Source organism: Seriola lalandi, unplaced genomic scaffold (assembly GCF_002814215.2).
Source record: "Seriola lalandi dorsalis isolate HSWRI2012SDOR001 ecotype SW California unplaced genomic scaffold, Sedor1 jcf7180002051108, whole genome shotgun sequence".
NCBI lineage: Eukaryota > Metazoa > Chordata > Actinopteri > Carangiformes > Carangidae > Seriola > Seriola lalandi.
The window spans coordinates 489,737-507,942 of NW_019521661.1; the positions used below are offsets into that span (position 1 = coordinate 489,737).

The 18,206-nt window shown below is 43.3% G+C and overlaps 1 protein-coding gene across 1 annotated transcript in view; it reads right to left on the minus strand.

The window, feature by feature from the left end:
• Positions 1–13,727: 13,727 nt before the first annotated feature.
• The window catches only part of LOC111649517 (uncharacterized), a 47,081-nt gene continuing 42,602 nt past the window's right edge, over positions 13,728–18,206 (minus strand). Inside the window, exon 7 of the mRNA XM_023399270.2 lies at positions 13,728–16,612. Coding sequence (XP_023255038.2) covers positions 14,295–16,612 — 2,318 coding nt within the window. The 3' untranslated portion in view covers positions 13,728–14,294. The remainder of the gene's footprint in view (positions 16,613–18,206) is intronic.

Genomic DNA, 18,206 nt, shown 5'->3' on the forward strand with positions numbered 1-18,206 from the left:
ACACACACACACACACACACATAATGCTACAACTTCCCTGCTGGCTATTAGGTTTATTAACTGCATGCTTGTCCACAGTCAGAGTGATTTAGTGGCTTTGGAGGGAGGTGAAGGAGGGAGGAAGAAGCATCAGTGGGGGAGCCACAGAGGGAGAGCCAGAGACAACATAGGATCCTATTTGGAGAGTCAACTAACTACCAGCCATTATAGAACCAGGGGAAAACTAATTCTCTAATTTTTCAGCTCAGTTTTTGGCAGGGGATTAGGAAGTGAATTTCACCTCTATGAGATCTCTTTGAGTGCAAGCTCTGTGTTTTGTGGGAATTATTGAATTGGCTCAGCAACTCGTCCCTCCATGCAGTTTGAGAAGATTCACCGAGGTCATTCCACACACTGATTGGATACAGCTGGTTAGTCACACTATCTAACAAAGCAAACACAGTTTCTCCTAAATAGGCTACATGTAACACTCCAAACCCTGGAAAAATACATGAAAGCATCTGCACCATATTTCATGTTCAGTATTGATTGTTCCTTACCATATTTTCTGCGTGGACAGCAGCATCAGCAATTATCTTTTTCAGAGCAGTTACCAATTCAAGCAATAAAATAAATCTGAAGCTTGCACTTGTAAACATTTCTCTAGATACATAAACAAGAATTGACTGCTTGCTGAACTCCTTAGTCACTGTCGCAAAATGGACCCACAAACCACACAAACTAATGTATACTGCTTTCAAATGGAACTTGTGAGCTTGTGGTCTCTACATGTCATGTATATGGTCATTCTTTCTTCTTTCAAGAAAATGTTGACTGCATTTCAGCACCATGCAGAGGGAATGAGAAATGAGATGACAAAGATGATGGTTTTTACTTATATTACTCAAAAGTAGCTACTGTTACTGCTTACACAGACACAGTAATTACTAGCTGATCAAACATAATTTGGCTTGGAGCAGTGATGTGTGTGAGCTTGTCAAAATGCAGTGTGCTGGAAGATATATTTGTCCTCCTTTCTTACAGCAGATGTGTGCACTGCACAGAATTACAATATTCATTTACCATCCAATGAAAAATCAACTTCCATGGCCTCCACCATTTTTAAAAACCTCAGCAAACACGTCACAACTCGTGACACGCATTTACTCACATAGCGCTGTTCCACCATAGACACACATTCACACACCCATGATACATGGGGAGCAATTTTGGGTTCAGTATCCTGCCCAGAGACACTTCAGCCGGGAATCGAACCACTGACCTCCCAATTAGCTGACAACCCGCTCTACCTCCTGAGCCACAGCCGCAACGCAAACTGGACACGCTAACATTTGCAACTTATGTTAGAGCACTTCAGTCCATTGTTTACACTTTTGCTTGTGTTTTTGGTTTTCAAAGAGAGATCCAAAACTCTTCAAATACCAAATACTACTCTTAATGGAGCCTCCTAACTCGCTGTACCTAGTTACGTTTGCTAAGCTATGATTGGACGATCGCTGTTCGGGGGGCGGGGAACAGTCAGTCGGGTGAAACTGCGAACGCGATAACTGGAAACTATAGGTCAATTAGAAAAACAACACTGTTCACACTCATGATCATCCCAGCAGAAAGGAGCATGTTAATTATCTACATTTCTTTGCGGCTGACACATAATCATGAAATATTCAGCGTTTAACTGCCTCCTTTAATCCCAATGGCAGTGCCAGGATTAGAAAAGGAGCAGAAATGGGTGTTCAAAAACACCGCCTCTTTCTCTCCCTGTTTATTCGTCTCTTCTTCTCACTCTTCAGAAACACCGAACACACACATACCTACACTACACTCACCCTGGATACAGACACACTCCATCACTCCATCCAACACCTCACAGGTCTTTTTCTCTCCCCAGCACAACCCTTTCACATTCACCTCCTCCTTCTTACACAATCACTGCTCGGGGTTCTTTCCTTCACCCCCTCCTTCATCCCTCTTATCAAATACAAAACAGTTTTGCCCATACTGACATATTTACAGCTTTTGCGTCCTGGCACGCAAACATACACAAACTCAAAGACACAGGCAAAGAGGCACTTTCACACATATATAAGCACAAACACACACACATTCACATACAATACAATTTTCCCCACTCCTCCCTCTTGTTGATTTTTGTTTTTTTCCTGTTTTGCTCTGGGGAAGTTGGCACTGTACTGTAACTGTGAATCCACTGCTGTGAGCTATGTGGTTACACACTTACATATATACACACAGACAATTAACATGCAATATAAATCTTGCACATTTTGCATATAAAAATTATTCCCTGTGAAACACCTAAGGAAGAAACATCAAAGGTACAATAGCTCAAAAGGATCCACTTCAGCTAATGAAAGTGAGTCATCTCACAAATTAGCATCTGCTTCCTTCGTGTTATGTAAAGACTCTATAGCGTCTATGAAACCTGCTTCACAGCTGGCTGTTGCAACTGATACAGACTGAAAGATTGTAGTACATGGGCAGATGCAAAAGTGAGCTCACTGCTGGGGCTAACTGTTTCCTTAAAGTGGCTGCAATCAATATTTTTTATAATTACAATGAATCAATTGACAATGTGACAACAATCAAAGAGTCAGTTCAAACAGATCTCAGAGTGAAGAGTGCGTAAGCCTTTTGGGTTTACATATGCTAGATGGCCAGAAATAAAGCTTCAAAATGAATGATGGCGTTTCTCCATAACTGTTAGATGTAAAATGCAACCGTTTTGCCATGTCAACTTATAATGTGATAAGTCAATGTTGTGTTCAGAACTTGTTCTGCTGCTCCGAAGTGGCCAAAACGTTTTTGCAGGTTTAACAAAATGGTAATTTTAACCCAAACCATGATCTTCTCTTAACTCTGGACCAAGTTTTTTTCATGCCTAAACCTAACCAAACCATGTCCATAGCTGAACAGAAAACAAGAGAAAACAGATTTAATTTTGCAATACTGAGTTGAGATGGTTGGGAAGGAACAAATTTGTTGCATTCTTAAATGAATGAAGTCTGTTCTGTTTGTTCCTCAGCCAGTCACATGTCAGTTTTTGCATGTGTAGCTCTCTGTTGTGAAAAGACAGACATAAACGTTCTAACTTTGCAGTGCTGACAGGCACTGGATGAGAAAATAGCAGCATCACCAAATGCCTGAATGATCTGCACATCTCCTACAGCGGTATGTGACTTGATTCTTTCTGAAGTCATATTGGCATAAGCACAGAAATCATTTCAAAGTGCCCTTTGCAACAGCAGCCAAAAGAGGACCAGACGTGGTCAATAAGGTATGTCAATCAATACACAGGTATTTTAGAATTTAGACCATGTAGCCATTGTGTTAAACATAATTAATTTTTCTGCAGGTCTCCCTCGTCGCCCACCTCTCATTCTTCTGTCTCCTCCCTCCACAGCCCTTCCCCTTCCCTCCTCCCTCCACAGCCCTCTCTTTGTGTATGTGCTGCTGATTGTTCAACAGTCCTTTAAGCCTTATGGTAAGATCTATTTCTCACTCTTAAGCACACCAGAAGTGGTCAGCGACAGGGAATTTTTATGTCCCATAATAAGAGGAAAAAAAAAAATCATTCACTGAAAGGCCTTTCAGGTTGCTATTGTATGAAGGTCTAACAGTCACAGCTAATTCAGATTTCGCTCAGTGTTGGTATATGTAACAGCTCTCCTGGGCGATATGACATACTATTACAAGCCACTTGACATAAGGAGGATGATTGAAATGCTGGCTTTGACTCTTTCACCATGTGTGTTCCATCTGTTACCTGGTTGACAAGAAGCATTTTGTTTATAAATCTGAGGCATGCTTCAGAGTATAAGATGGCCACCGCAGGAATGCCTGTTTGCTTGTTTGTTTTCAAATGGTTAAGGACTTAATTGGATGCCTCTCACCTCAGAGGATTATCTTAATGAGGTCTTTGGGTTTGCTCCAACCACATTTGGTATGAGTTTGGAATCCATTACATGAATGGGCCACATTTTTTCCCCTCCCACCAGTAGCTAAGACATTCATTTGCAGGTGAGATGAAGCATGGAGGTCAGCAGGGCCAGCATGACATTCAGAGCTTTGGCTGGCTGACTCGAAAATTGCTCCTCTTCTCTGTTCCCCTCCAAGAGCGGTTCTGCTCAACAGACTGGCTCTTCTGCAAAATTATAATTATCAGAGTCAGTAATGACACTTCAAACTATCTTAATTATTCTGAACAATGGCTAGTCCTGCACTAGTGTAATTAAGCCTCTCTAGATGCATATGGTGGGTGATAATTTGATCCTGGCTCCCTCAGCTCTTCATGGCTAACTCTCACATCATGATTTTATCACAAAATATATTGTGCTGCTAATATTTATTTGGTTTTCAGAGTCAAAGAAAAAAAAAAAAAAAACAGATAAAGGACTGTTTTTTTCTGATATCTCTCAAGGCTGGAAGAGCAGCCATGGCAGGAACACAAGCCTGCCAAGACAGCCAATCAACACGCTCCACTCTGAAGCTTGGCGATGGTTTAGTACAAGGCCATTTACTGTCAGAATTTAAACCCACATGATTTATGGTATGGTATGGCCGTCCTGGTCTGCTTTTTCTCCTTTAGTTCAAAGGATGAAGATGTGTATAAGAGACAGAGTGTATGGTGAGACATGCGGCAAAGGGGGAAGAGACATACGAGGAAGGGAGATCTTTTTCTCCATCATCTCTCACTGGGGGAAAGGAAGAGGAGGAGGAGGAGGAGGAGGAAGTGAAGGAGGATGGTATTGCAGGGATCACCAGTCATGGAGGATTATAATTGCTAAAAATAAGAAAATGGTATTTCCCTCTCTTTCAAATGAGTTCATCTGGGTTTCTTTTTTTATTATTATTTTTAGAAGAGAGAGAGAGAGTTTTTATGGAATATGCAGGATTCATCCCTTGAACTAAACAGCATGCTAATGTATTGAGATGTATTTGGTTTCTTTGCAAAATGTTTGTTGTGGAGAGAGAACTATATCAGCTTACTGCTCACCATTTCAAAACCCAGCACTTAACATCACTCATTTAAATTAAAACCCCAAAATATCCACTGGAATATTTCACTCTCATGCCAGCGATCAGTTAAGCGGAGCAGGGGTCATATTTTGGAAATAGCGGATATCACATTTTGGAATGAATCTCTGCAATTCAATCTCAAGGGCTGATTCAATAAACACTATTTAAACATTTTATGAGCATCGCAAGATGGATCTAAGCCTTCCTAGTCAGAACTATATCAGGCTCTGAGGGTCTGTCTGGACAGGAGAATTGGTTTTGCTTAGAAACTGACATTTAGGATGGACTGTTAGCAGATGGCAGGGTGACAACTTGAGCTGCTGGTTCTTATGTTGACATATCACAGCAGGGTCGCAGCTCAAGGCATCACATCAAAGTCTGTCTCTCTCACTTCTGATTAACACTCACCCACTGACCTGGAAACAACAGAAAAGGTTAAAAAAAAAAAAGAGTGGATATTATGTTATATACTTTCAATGTACATTATGGTATGAGGAGCAAGAAAACATTCTTAATTTTAAATCCTTTGTTTTCTCAGCAAATTGCACTTAAATTATCAAAATAACTCATTATACTGTAAAATATATAATTATATATTACATTCTAATATTGTTAATACTGATGCATCAATGTTTAGAGTAAGTACTGTTGTAGCTGGTTGAAGTGGAGCTAGTGTTAACTATTTTAGCTTATAGTTTTAATTTATACACAGGTAGCTACTTTCTTCCAGTGGTTACAAGTCTGGGGATCGGGCTCCTCCAAAGGGTCAGGAGATAAATCTGAGGTCAATGGTAAATGGAGGTCATTGAAATAGTGCTTTTATCCAAAGTATTTTCAATTTTGACTCTTATTCACACAACAATGGCAATGAGCTACCGTGCAAGGCACTGGCGTAAGCACTGGGAGCAATTTGGGACTCAGCATCTTGCCCAGGGTCACTTCGGCATGTGACTGTGTGGCCTCAAACTGTTATTTGAATAAAATCATCTGAAAAATTTAGAGGTGAAAATCCCCTCTTAACAATACCAACTTCATAAATTTTTTTGTAAGGGGTCACAAATGGCCAGAAAATGTATCATTTGTGTTTCATTAAAAATCCTAATTTGAAAAGTAGCTTGTGAAATAAATAGAAAAAGTACAATATTTCCCTCTGAAACTTCCCTCTACCTCTAAGTAGGGCACATATGGCCCATTTCTGACCATCATGATTTTGCAGCAGGCGAGGGAAGAAGTGAGCAGAGGACTGGGTATATTTTTTGGGGGGGGGGGTGTTTGGCAGAGCAAGAGGAAGAGAGGGGACATCAGGTTGGCAACCTGTGGCCATCTTTCTGATGTTATCCATGCGTATGCTTTCATGAACTTAATCCCAGGGGGCACACACACACACACACACACACACATACACACACATACACAAATACGCAGAGTCACCCACGTGCATGGACACACACATACACACTGACACAAAAAGAAAAACTTTCAGCCATGCGCATCAAAAGCTGGAACACTGCAAAGTTGGCATTTGAACAATATTTGTGAACAAACTGGCAGATGTCAAAAGGCTTTGACGGCAGGGTTTTAGAGGAAAAAAAAAGCACTAATACGGATGTGCTGTAGTTACTGTGTGTTTCTGAGTGCTCTGGGCCCTTTGCTGCCAAAAAAATATAGTGCCAAGCCTGCATGCTATGAGCGTGACAAGATCTGGAAAGTAAAAGCGTTTTCCTTAAAATCAAACTAACAAATATAACAGGTGTTTTGGACGGGGAAAAAGAAAAAAAGGGGATGTTGGGAACCAGATAATGGCACATTTTAGGTTCTGAATTTATGTAACAACTCCGCTTTTGATGCACTATCACTCTGTTCAGATCTTAGACTTTCAGGACACTCAAGTTTCTCCCCTCTGGTTGACTGATATCCGCCCAAATCCCCGTGTCTCTCTCAAATGTCACTATAAAAATATTTTAATTTATGTAAAAATTGAGGCATCCTTTCTCCCACTTTCAGCACCAGTGTCAAGTTGAAAGGGGCTATCTGGAAAAAAGAGAAAAAACTTGCGATACATGTATATACAATGCTTTAACCCTGAGGCCTGCAGGGTAATGGTAGGATTAATTACTGTTGAGTTTGACCCAAGGAGAACTAGAGCAGATTATCACAGATGCTGCAGAGGAAGGCATTAGCGCTGGTTGTCTCTCTATGGCAGCAGAGAGACAGCCACCTCAACCGAGCGAGGATGTCACCATGACCTCACTGATCTGGCCCGTTGCACAGAACCACACAGAGACAGCATACAGGAGGCTCAAGTGGCGGCAGCAGCGGTCATGCACCGTTTACACCACACTCCTGTGTGTGTGTGTGTGTGTGTGTGTGTGAGAGTGTGTGTATATTTTTTCGTGGCTGTAAGCCAGCTCCTCTCCTCTCAGCAAGCAGGCATCAGAGGAGGAGAATAATGTGTAATTACAATAGACAATCTAAAACAAAGCCCTTCACTTTCAATGAGTTCCTCTTGGAGAAGGGAAGGTTACCTCAAGGGGGAATTCTAATGAAGCAGATGGCTGAGTGCTCACAGGGGCAGACGCAGACTGTCCTCCTTTCTACAGTCTGCCAACATTTGCAGCGTTCTGAGGAGCTTCACCTGTCTCTTGACCGCTCTTTGTGTGCATCTGTGAGTGAATGTGTGTGTGTGAGTGTGTGTGTGCAAAAGGCTTTTGCTTATTGACACATCTCACAAGATGGAGGGAAAAAATAATGAGTGTAACCTCACAAAGTCGCCATTCCCCGCCACTAGCTGCACACATGTATGCACAGAGTTGAGAGCATGCAAACAACAGAGAGAAATAACACTCCGGGTAGGTGTTCCTTATATTTTATTCTATACCGTTTTATTTCATCCAGTATGTGTGCTTATCGACAATGCAGTTTTTGCCTCACTCCTTTCACTGCCACACAAACCATGAGCCATTGCTACTGTATGTATATGTGTGTGTGTGTGTGTGTGTGTGTGGTTGTCCAGTGGGTCAGCGCAATGTCCCGTAGGTGCATATCCAGTCACACCATACCTGTACAGTTCTCTTATTGCTTTTTCCCATAGTTCCAATGTTAAATGCAGAAAAAATAGATATCCATTGATCGATAGCAAAGCGGTCAAAATACTGTCCTCCCCAAAAGGCTGCGTGTCCTTGTAAGAAGTGTTGAACCAGTCGCTGCCTTCATGAAACAAAAAGGTTGAGCCTTCAGGTAGAAAGTCTTGGTCTGTAGCATCATGTAACGAAAATGTCCCACTCCTGCGCCGCGCCAGAGTAGAGAGATTATACAATGTAAATGACATGTTTCCATACAAATCATGGACATGAACTCTGTACATACACACAGTTTGGTGAACATTGCTTATTAGTATCTGTTATGATGATGACATCACTTATTAAGAGAGTCTAAAATAAATACAGAAATATAAATAGGTCCTATGGAAATATATAAATCTGTATAAGTATCTTGCCGACATTACGTTCCCAACGTCAGATTAAGTGGAATTATAGTACATACTTCAGCAAATGAAAGACAGCTTTTAGAAGCAGGATTTTTTTTTTTTTACATAAACCCTGATCTCTCCAAATACAGAACCCCCACCACATCTTTAATCGAGTGAAAAGCAGCCTCACCTTTAGCTTCAACACAGGATTTTCCAATCAGCTGCAACCAATAGAGAAACAATTGTACCATATGTTTTTTCAGACCCAAATCTAAGACACTAATTTGTATATTTGTTAGATTACAGAACCAAGTCAAATTTTTATATATGAACAAGCTGTAAAATAGCATGAATGAATGATTTTATATTGACAGCTACAAATAGGGACACCTGCCATTTAGCTGTACAGGGCCATTACCCTGAAGGATCTGAAGATGATTCAGTCTTTGAGTGAACTTGTACGCACCCCACTGTTAAATGGTATCCTTAAACTGGGTCAGATCCAGGTTACACTGGCCAGCAGCACACTTTGTTGTCAAAGTAACATTACTGTCGTGTTATTCCATCTCACTGGAGCAGCAGCAAAACAGGTCAGTTGTATTAGATGCTATGATAAACAGACCTTTCCACCACATATAGCAATCTTCATATCATATCCAATCACTCTGAGGTACGCTGTTATATGGAACATGGTGCTTGTGTATGAAATAAACTGAGCATTTGTGGATGGGTGGGGGTGGGGGGGGGTTGGGGATTTGTGGTTATGAATGAGCAACGAGAGCCTCGGAGAAAAAACAAAAACACACGTGCCTCTTTCTCCCCCGAGAAATTCCAGGTTCGATTCCGCCGCTGCTACATCTAATCCTCAATCATAGCAAATGATTTCATTAGTGTGCATCGCTGACTCACCAACACATATTCATGGGCGAGTGGGGCGGCACAAAAGGAGAGGGAGGCTAAGATTAGGCGGCGAAATTGGAAGTGCACCAAGCGAAATCTGAGAATGCTGCATTACAGAAACAACCACGAGTTGGACGTGGTACAGAGGTGCCATGTGGAGCTCCATCATTGAAGCAACGCAGAAACCTGCTGGCTGTTTTCACAACACATTTGGTTATAGGGCCAACAGCAGGGCTGGATCCAGGTATGGCTCCAGGCAGAGAAATGTAATAATATTAATTTTTGCCAGACATTATGAGTTTGCATTAATTTTGCTTTTTATCTCAAAATACACAGTTTCAGTTTCGAGACTAGGCAGCCCTGACTTAGATTAGATTCAGTTGAAACAGAGCAACCATTTCATACAAATGCATGATGTTGAAATGAAACAATCCCTGACAGGAGCAAAACACAGACACGTCAGACGCTTTCCCACTGTTTCCTCTGTACTGATTTCAGAATAGCCTAGCTTGGGCAGACTGCTGGCAGCTGTCGTGATCCTTCAACTGCCCTTCATTGCTATTTCCTCCTTTGCCCTCAAACAGCCGTTTTCTTCCCCTGTTCAGATGGGTGACACAGGGAGACATAATGGAAATAGTTCCCTGCGTGAGCGAGTGAGTCGCTTGTTTTTCTTTATTCGCCTCTCTCAAAAGACACAAAGTTTCAAAGCCTCCTTATCTAATTCCCAGATGATTCCTCAAAAAAAACAAAAAAAAACACAGTCTCGATACTCCATTACGCTACAGATGCAGCTGCAACAAATAGTCTGCAAGGATGGAAATAGCAAATCCCCTTGAAGAATAAACATTGCTGTCAGGTGAAAATCTTGTTACTCCAAATTTCATGAACCTATGGCTTAAGAAACCCCTTTTTCATTTCCATGACATGATTTCAAAGCGTCATGGTTATCAATCAAAAACTGCTTTTCTTATTTTCATAAAAAAAAAAAAAAGAGTTTTCTTGCATATAAAGTCCAGGACAGAATAATTTGCAAAGATTCTGGTCCCAGATGAAACAGACAGGTAAGCATGCAGATTGTGTCAGCTCGCTAACTGTTAGTGACAGATTCAGCTGATACACCCACCCACCCCTCTCCTAAACCACTTATCTGTGATAATAGACCAGACTAAGTTCAGGCCAACTAATCAATCCCTGTCCAATGTCTGTCTCTCTGTAAGCTCTGACCTGTGGCTCCCTGTCCCACCCTCCTTAGACAGCACCCAGCCCCAGTCATCGACCCTGCCAGGCAGCGCAGGAAACACAGTCACACACACACTTATACACTTGCTGCTAGCTATACAACACAGCTCAAAGCTTTCCTTTATGTCATTCCAATCAATACCACAGTAAGAAGCATCCACTAGCACTCAGGAACAATCATAAGGCAGGGTGCAAAATGCCACCGGTCCAACCCGGAACAGCGCACCCTGTCAGCATGAATACCCCATGGGGTGCCTGTCTTCCAGGTGACTGAGTGTCCGACTACATTGTTCCCTACACCTAAATAAGGTCATATCATGAGGGGAAAAAGGGGGACTTTTCAGGACGTCCAAGGCTAGCAGGTACAGGAAGACCAAGGTTAAAATGCCTACACTGTGTGCAGACAATCAGTATTCCAGAGGTGCAACAGTTCCCTCTATTCGCTTTCTGTCTATACTGTCGCAGAGCTTTGTCTCTTTCACCTTTCTGCCCCTCTAGATGGTGGGCTGAAGATTCCTGGGCCCCGTATCGTGAGGCCAACGTAAACTTTTCAGAGCCTTTCAGATAGTTGTTTACTGTAGATACAGGCAAGGTGTTAAATGGAGAGGAGAGGTGAACAAAACACTGCTCTAGCCATTAGTAACGCCTGCTCTGTCTGCGGAGAAGACCATGAAAAGGTCATGTGTATCCATGTAAAAGATATAATCCATTATCGATCTCACCTATGTAATATAATACAGGAGTAATTCTCTGATGATCAGCCAAATAATCATAGAGTTCTTGCTGTGTCGATTTCCCCTCAGTCTGTCTCATCTAATTCTACGTCAGGTGTTACATTTCACTTAATGATAGCACAGATCATGTCTGGATATGTTGCATTGAGCAGTTGGTTTTGTCACACTTGCAAATCACAGTAATGTTTGGTGTTGCATTGGATTGTTGAGGCTGTTCTGACAGAATGATAACAAAGCCATGTGCTTATCATTGTTATGATTAATCATTATATTTTCTCATATTCAGCGCTATGGTAGAATTTGTTTTTCTTTTTTTGCACTGCTTGCACACATTTGGCCATTTATCTAAAAAAAAGTAAGGAAAAAAATCAACACCCTAACATGTAGCACATTGTCAATAGTGTAGCTTTAAAAAAAAAAAGAAGAAACTAATTGAAATGGATATTCATATCCCACGTCTTCCTTAAGGTTACAGTTCATGTATTCATGTCTTCAATAAAAATCATACATTAAATCCCTAATCATAAAATTGGTAAGAACTACTGGCTATATAAACTGGCCTGGCTGGTGTGAATCCAATAAGAAAGTGGAAAATCAATTGGACATAGATTGGCTTACTGAAAATTCAGTTGAGGATATTTTCAGCAACATAAATGCTGTGGATAAAAAAAAAAAAATTGTTGAATAGTTTTTATTTTCTGCCAGGAACAGTCATTGTGTGCTCTTGTGTGTCTGTAAATGTGCACTCCTGCAGCCGAGTGTCATGTCATGTGTATTGCGCTACCTTATTATGGGGACTTCTGGGAACTGTAATGAGGGGAGAGCATGGTCACTGTGCACCTCTGTGTGTGAGTCCATGATAGCCTGTTAGGGTCAAGGGATTACAGGCATGTCTTGTTAAATTAGGCTGCTGTGGCTGAGTGCTGTGACTGAGTTAGGGACTCAGCTGTCTGAGTGGAACCCGGGTCTGTCTTGGTGATGAGCTACAGACCAACATGTAGAAGCATATCACTGCTACACTCCTTTGGGAACGTGGTGATACCTTGCTCTACTGTGCATTCAGTTTTCTCGACAACTCTGAGGCTCAGAGTCACCAGGATTTAGATGAATACACGTACATACACACAGAAAGGGCATTTTCTCATCTTTCACTTTTGACTGCAAAACATCCAAATCGATAATAGGCTTGCTCCATGAATGCAGCGTAGGCTATCTGAATCCAGATATACCTGCAGCAATGCAATCGAAACAGGGGGTCTGTTTTTGAATGATGTGCAGTTTCTCTCAGGGTTGTAGTACGCAGTTGTAGTACTTTATGGAGCTCCTGCCGTAAAGAGTTGGCTGTTTTGGGCAGCATATCGAGTCATATATCAACATTGGCTGACAACAATTTAGTCGGTAGTGGTTCTGTGTCTTGCTAAAGGACACTTTTTTTCAGGAGAAATGGCTGCTGATGAAAACGTCTGTTGTACATATTCAACTGGTGACCTTTTTAGTTATGGAACCGTCTTTACCCCCCCCCCCATCCCCCCATCCCCCCCCGGGGGCACAGAGCCTTCAGTGCATCTACCATAAAGTACTTACTTTTAACAATAACAAATGTACATACATTCAACATCTCAAACTCAACACAAGCCTTCAGTGAGGAGACATGTCTATGTTGACCATATAGCAGCTACAGTAGAAGAAGTAATGAAGAAATTAAATATCAAGTGGCATATTTCCGTTTCTAGCACTTTTAGGATATTTCAGCTTGTGTACTGTATGTACTGTATTTGCTCAATAACTGAAAGTGTAGTGTTGGGGCTACTGTATTTTTTACTAACTTTGATTTTGAATTGTGAGTGCTACACAATGCAACACACAAGCTGTGGTTTAATGGAAGTCCTAGTTTTTTTTTTTGTGAAAAAAGGCAAATGTCCTTTTGATCAGTCCAGGGAAAAGTCTTGCCTTGCATTCGACTGTTCCACTGACTCACGCATGTATTCTCACTAACACTCACACATTAACAGTTGCACACAGTCAGGAAGAAAAAAACAACACATGCTTTCTACACACATTAAGTGGCATGAGCTTGGAAGACAAAGTGAGCTTGTTAGGACATGGTTGAGGACTCTGCAGAAAGCCAGTTGCTCACATACTGTTATGTCTCAATATTGAGATGGAGGGTAGCTCGCTGAACCCCTCTCGCCCTGCTTCAAAAAACAGTATTATTACGATAAAGTGGTATAAAATAAGGATCGATGGGCCAAGAGGAGGCGAATTATTACCCCACAGGAAAAGCCTTTTTGGTTTCCTAAAATCTCTTCTCCATCTCTCGTAAGGTTTTGAAAAGTTTATACAGAGGATAAATAAGTACAATCTAATAGATACATTTAAGGATCAACAATATGTGATCCTAAATGAGATGGTACAAGAGTCAGCCTGTCTTGAAGCATGTTGTTGTAGCTAAAAATGTAGATAATTTTTTTTTTTTTTGAAACACACAAAAAGCCTTTATACATGCAGGTATTAGTGCATAGGTTCCTGCAGAAAAAGAGTATTATTGTGTTGTCCATTGAATTATCTTCCCAAACATCACCGGATGAATTTGGCATAGTTATAGAAATAAAGAAAATGACTGTCCTGTTTTTCACACCCTCCTAGTCCCTTGATTAACTTATCATTTAAATATATCTCTATCTATATACAGTATGTATGAATAAAAAAAGACGTCAAAAGCTTAAAACAAATTTAGACTATTCTAAAGCTCTGAGTTACCAGGTAAAGAGTCTTTTAAATCACAGTAAATTTAAGATCTTGGTAAAATGAGAGGTGGAACACAGTGAGTTCTTTAGACAGAAAGAAAAGAATGCCACACATGGAGATAGTTTGTGTGTGTTTCAGTTCGGAGGAGCACAGGAGGGTGTGATCAATCCTCACAAATTGGAAGGGAGTTTAGAGCGGACAGTTTGAGGTTCTAGATCTGATGAGTAGGCAGCAGAGCTCCTCCTCAGTGGCAAAGCCGGGGAGGCCCCAGGAGACCGAGTCTGCTGAGGGTGCCCCGGAGACGTCTGGATTGGAGGAGTCATGCGCCCTGGCACTGAGCTACAGGGTTTGGGCACAAGAGTGGGTGAGGAAAAGGGTGAGGGGTAATATCCAGTTTCCACAGAGGAGCGAGGAGTTTGGTGGCCTAAGGCCTGGGCCACCTCCTGCTGCAGAGATGGGTGGGAGCTGGATAAAAGCTTTAGGTCCTCAGAAAAGCGGCCCAGTGGAGAATCTCTCCCTGTCGTGTGTGGCTGGCTGGGAAGCTGTGAAGGGAGTGAAGACTGAGGCATGAGCAGAGAACTGTGGGATCCTGTGGTGCTGGAGGGGTCACTGTAGTGGAAAGTCCTGCCTGCCACTGGGCTTTGAACGGTAGGGCTGGGCGCAACTGGGGTAAGGCAGGGGGAGGCGTTTGCTGAACCATACTGGGCCAGTGAGGCCAGGGCAGACCTCTCTAGGGACATCTGGTGAGGCAGGAAGCCAGACTGGAGGCCTGCTAGGCTAAAATGGCTGAGGGAAGATGGGGAGCCCTCAGCAGGCTGTTGGCTGTGCTGTCGTCTGCTAGAAGTTGGGGAGCCTTGTGGAGGGGAATGGAAGAGGTTTAAGCCGCTGGTAGTCCTGCCTCCCCCAGCAAACTGCTGCAAAGGAGCCACCGGAGGAGGCTTGGGAGGTGGCTGGCTATGGAGAAGCTGCCCAGGCATAGGGCTGGATGAGCCAGTAGATATAGGACTCTGACAACGGGAGGAACCAATGAGTCCAGCTGTAATTCCACCAGAAGCCCCTCCTACAGGAAAAGCGGTAGAACCTCCTATATGGCTCCCTACTGCCCCTCCTGCTGCTCTGCCAATATGCCCTCCAATCACCCCTCCCCCTGGCCCACTCAAACCTCCTCCTATATGGCTAGTTGCTGTAGTTGCTGATCCACCAGAAGCCCTTCCCAACGATCCACCAGGATTCCCCACCACTGAATCCCCAGAAAGCCCTCCAAGTGGTCCCCCACATGCCCCGCCTGTCAATCCCCCAGTAACCACTCCCATTGATCCACCAGACGCCCTCCCTAATGATCCTCCAGTAGTCGTGACTACTAGTGATTCTCCTGAAGCCCCTCCCACTGATCCCCCAGAAGCCCTTCCAATTGATCCTCTGGAAACCCTTCTCATTGATCTCCTGGCTCCATCTCCCATTGGCCCACAAGTAACGCCCCCCACTGATCCACCTGATGCCCCACCTGCTAACCTGCCACAAGTGGCACCCACCAATCCTTCAGATATCCCTCCCACTGATTCCCCTGAGATCCCTCCTACTGATCCACCAGTAGCTCCGACCAAACCAAAGTGACTGTCGGGAGTCGCTTCTGTTGTTCCAGTTGTAAAGTCCTCTCCAGCCCAAGCGGTGTCTCCTCCAGTGGCTCCTTCTACAGAACCGCCACCTGCAGACCACCCTGTAGCACCACCACAAGCTCCAACTGCTCCTCCACTTATTCCTGACCCGGTGCTTCCTCCTGTAGATCCTTGGTGGAAGAGGTTTGAGAGAGGTGGGGTGCTGGAGCGGAAGGGCTGTAGATGCTGCGGTTGTGGGTGTAGCTGGGCCATACTAGATGAGGGTGAACCAGACGATGAGTATGGTCCGAAGGGGAACGCAGTTGCCCCTCCTCCACTGGACCCAGACCCAGACCCACCCCCACTAGGTCCACGCTGGCCTCCGCTACCTGAAGCCTGCTGGCTAGAGCCAGTTGCCCCTGAACCTGATGTCATGTGCTGAGCCCGAAAAGAGGCCAGCAATGGCATGTCCACCCCAGTGCGCAGTTTCGAGGGTGTGCTAGAGGGAGAGTCCCCAGCAGAGCCAGGTGCTTTGGATGAAGGAACAAATGTGTGGAACTTCTTGAGCCGGCTGGGAGGGTCCTTTAGAGACCCCAGAACAGAAACCGGAGGCCTGAAGAGTGTTGGTGGGAGGTGGGGATGGTGCGTCAGGGCAATGGCTACTGAGGTGGTGGCGGCTGCTGCCTGGAGAGGGGCCTGGATGAGGGGGGCCCAGATGACAGGGGTAGGCGAGGGAGGCGACTGGGGTGGGGCATTCTGCATGAGGTGTGCGCAGTGGGCCATGTCCCTGTCATGCTGCACAATCTGCTGGATGATCTCATTCTCCTGGTAGTTGAGTACACCAGAGCTGAGGTCGTGTTGTACCTTGTGCTGCAGGATGGAGTTTTTCTTGCCTTTTAAAGTACATGCACACACAAACACAAAAACAGAAAGAGACACAGAGAGAGTGATAGGTGAGAGAAGAAATAGGTAAAAGGAGAATGAGCATAAATCTTCTATGCAGATAGAACCAGGCTGACATTTGGGTGTACTCGAATAACCACCCTGTTTTCCAGCAACCATCTCCAATATAGCAACCTAATACAGGAACAGCTATGAAGGAAAAAAATAAAGACAAAAAAATGTACCTGAAAATCACAAGTGGGAAAAGGGAGTAAAAGAGATTTCAGAAAGAGATGGGGGAAGGAGAAGAAGGGAAAAGACAAAGCATAAAAGAGCACAGAATAAGAGAAACAACAAAAGATAGGTGGGAGATAACTACCCAGAGACAGACGTTCAGGATGCATGACAGCCTGAGGTGTAGGCGATGTATGTTTAACTAGCTATTACTGTGATTCCCTAGGTGACAGGGACAAAACATAAAGCAAACATTGTACCACGAGGAGCAGGTTCAGCCTGGGATAGAGTGTAATCTACGCTGAGGAAATGCGTCAAGTCTGTGAATATCTACTGATGTCATATTTCCTCTCCTGTTACTGGCTGATGACATCAAAAGGGAAGCACCTTTTAGGTCAGGGCTCAGTCTGAAACCGTACTGTTGTAAAATTCTAGCTTTCATGGGATAAGCCTTCTCATGACACAGAAATAAAAAAGTAATTTACAAATTTGAAATTTAGTATCAGAATAGAGCTTTTCACAGTCTGATTTTAAGAAATACTTGCTCATAATATTTTGTGCTCCTTCATATCATCAGCTGTGCACAAGGTCAAAGAGACACATTGGAGTTACATCACTATGAGAGGCATACTAACTGCTGATGCAACCTTCTAGAGAAATGTGTGCAACTCTGACCGCAAAGTCCATTAGTCTTTGTTGAATGGTTGCACTAGCAGTGACCGGGTTAATTCACATGGCTGACATTTTCAATTTGGTGCGAACAAAAGGCTGAGAAACCCGAAGATATTGTAAATGCAATTAGGCCCAGATCAATCTCTCCATTTTCTGTTATGACTGGTGGCAGATTAGTAGAGGAATTGCTGTGAGGTATTGTATCTACATCCAGCTTGACCCTGGCACCACCTGACCCTTTATCACCTGCACACCTCCAATCAGATTGTGCACAGTCCATCAAGTAATTAATTTACGGATCAGTGCTGTGTGAGTGACTTTATTAGCGAAGAAGGGTGTACATGAACATCAAGCCCCGCAGATAGGACATACACCAGAGACCATCTCACAGAAACATCACTATCAGCCCACCACATCTTTTCAAAGCAGCCATTTTCTACAAAGAGACCCCCTAAAGCAATTTCTCTATCCTCCATTCTAAACATAGCTGAGGATAAAACAGAGCATGCAGCGATGGCTGAGTGATGATACAGGCGTGCCTTTCATTGTGAATTTTTCATCTGCCCAGGCTGAGCCTGGGAACAGTGATGGATATGGAGAGAATGTCAATTGTATGCCTAAGAGATGTCACACAGGGATTTCAAAACCAGAGCTCTATCTGCATGTTTATATGAGGATGACTTTGAAAGTAATTTCAGT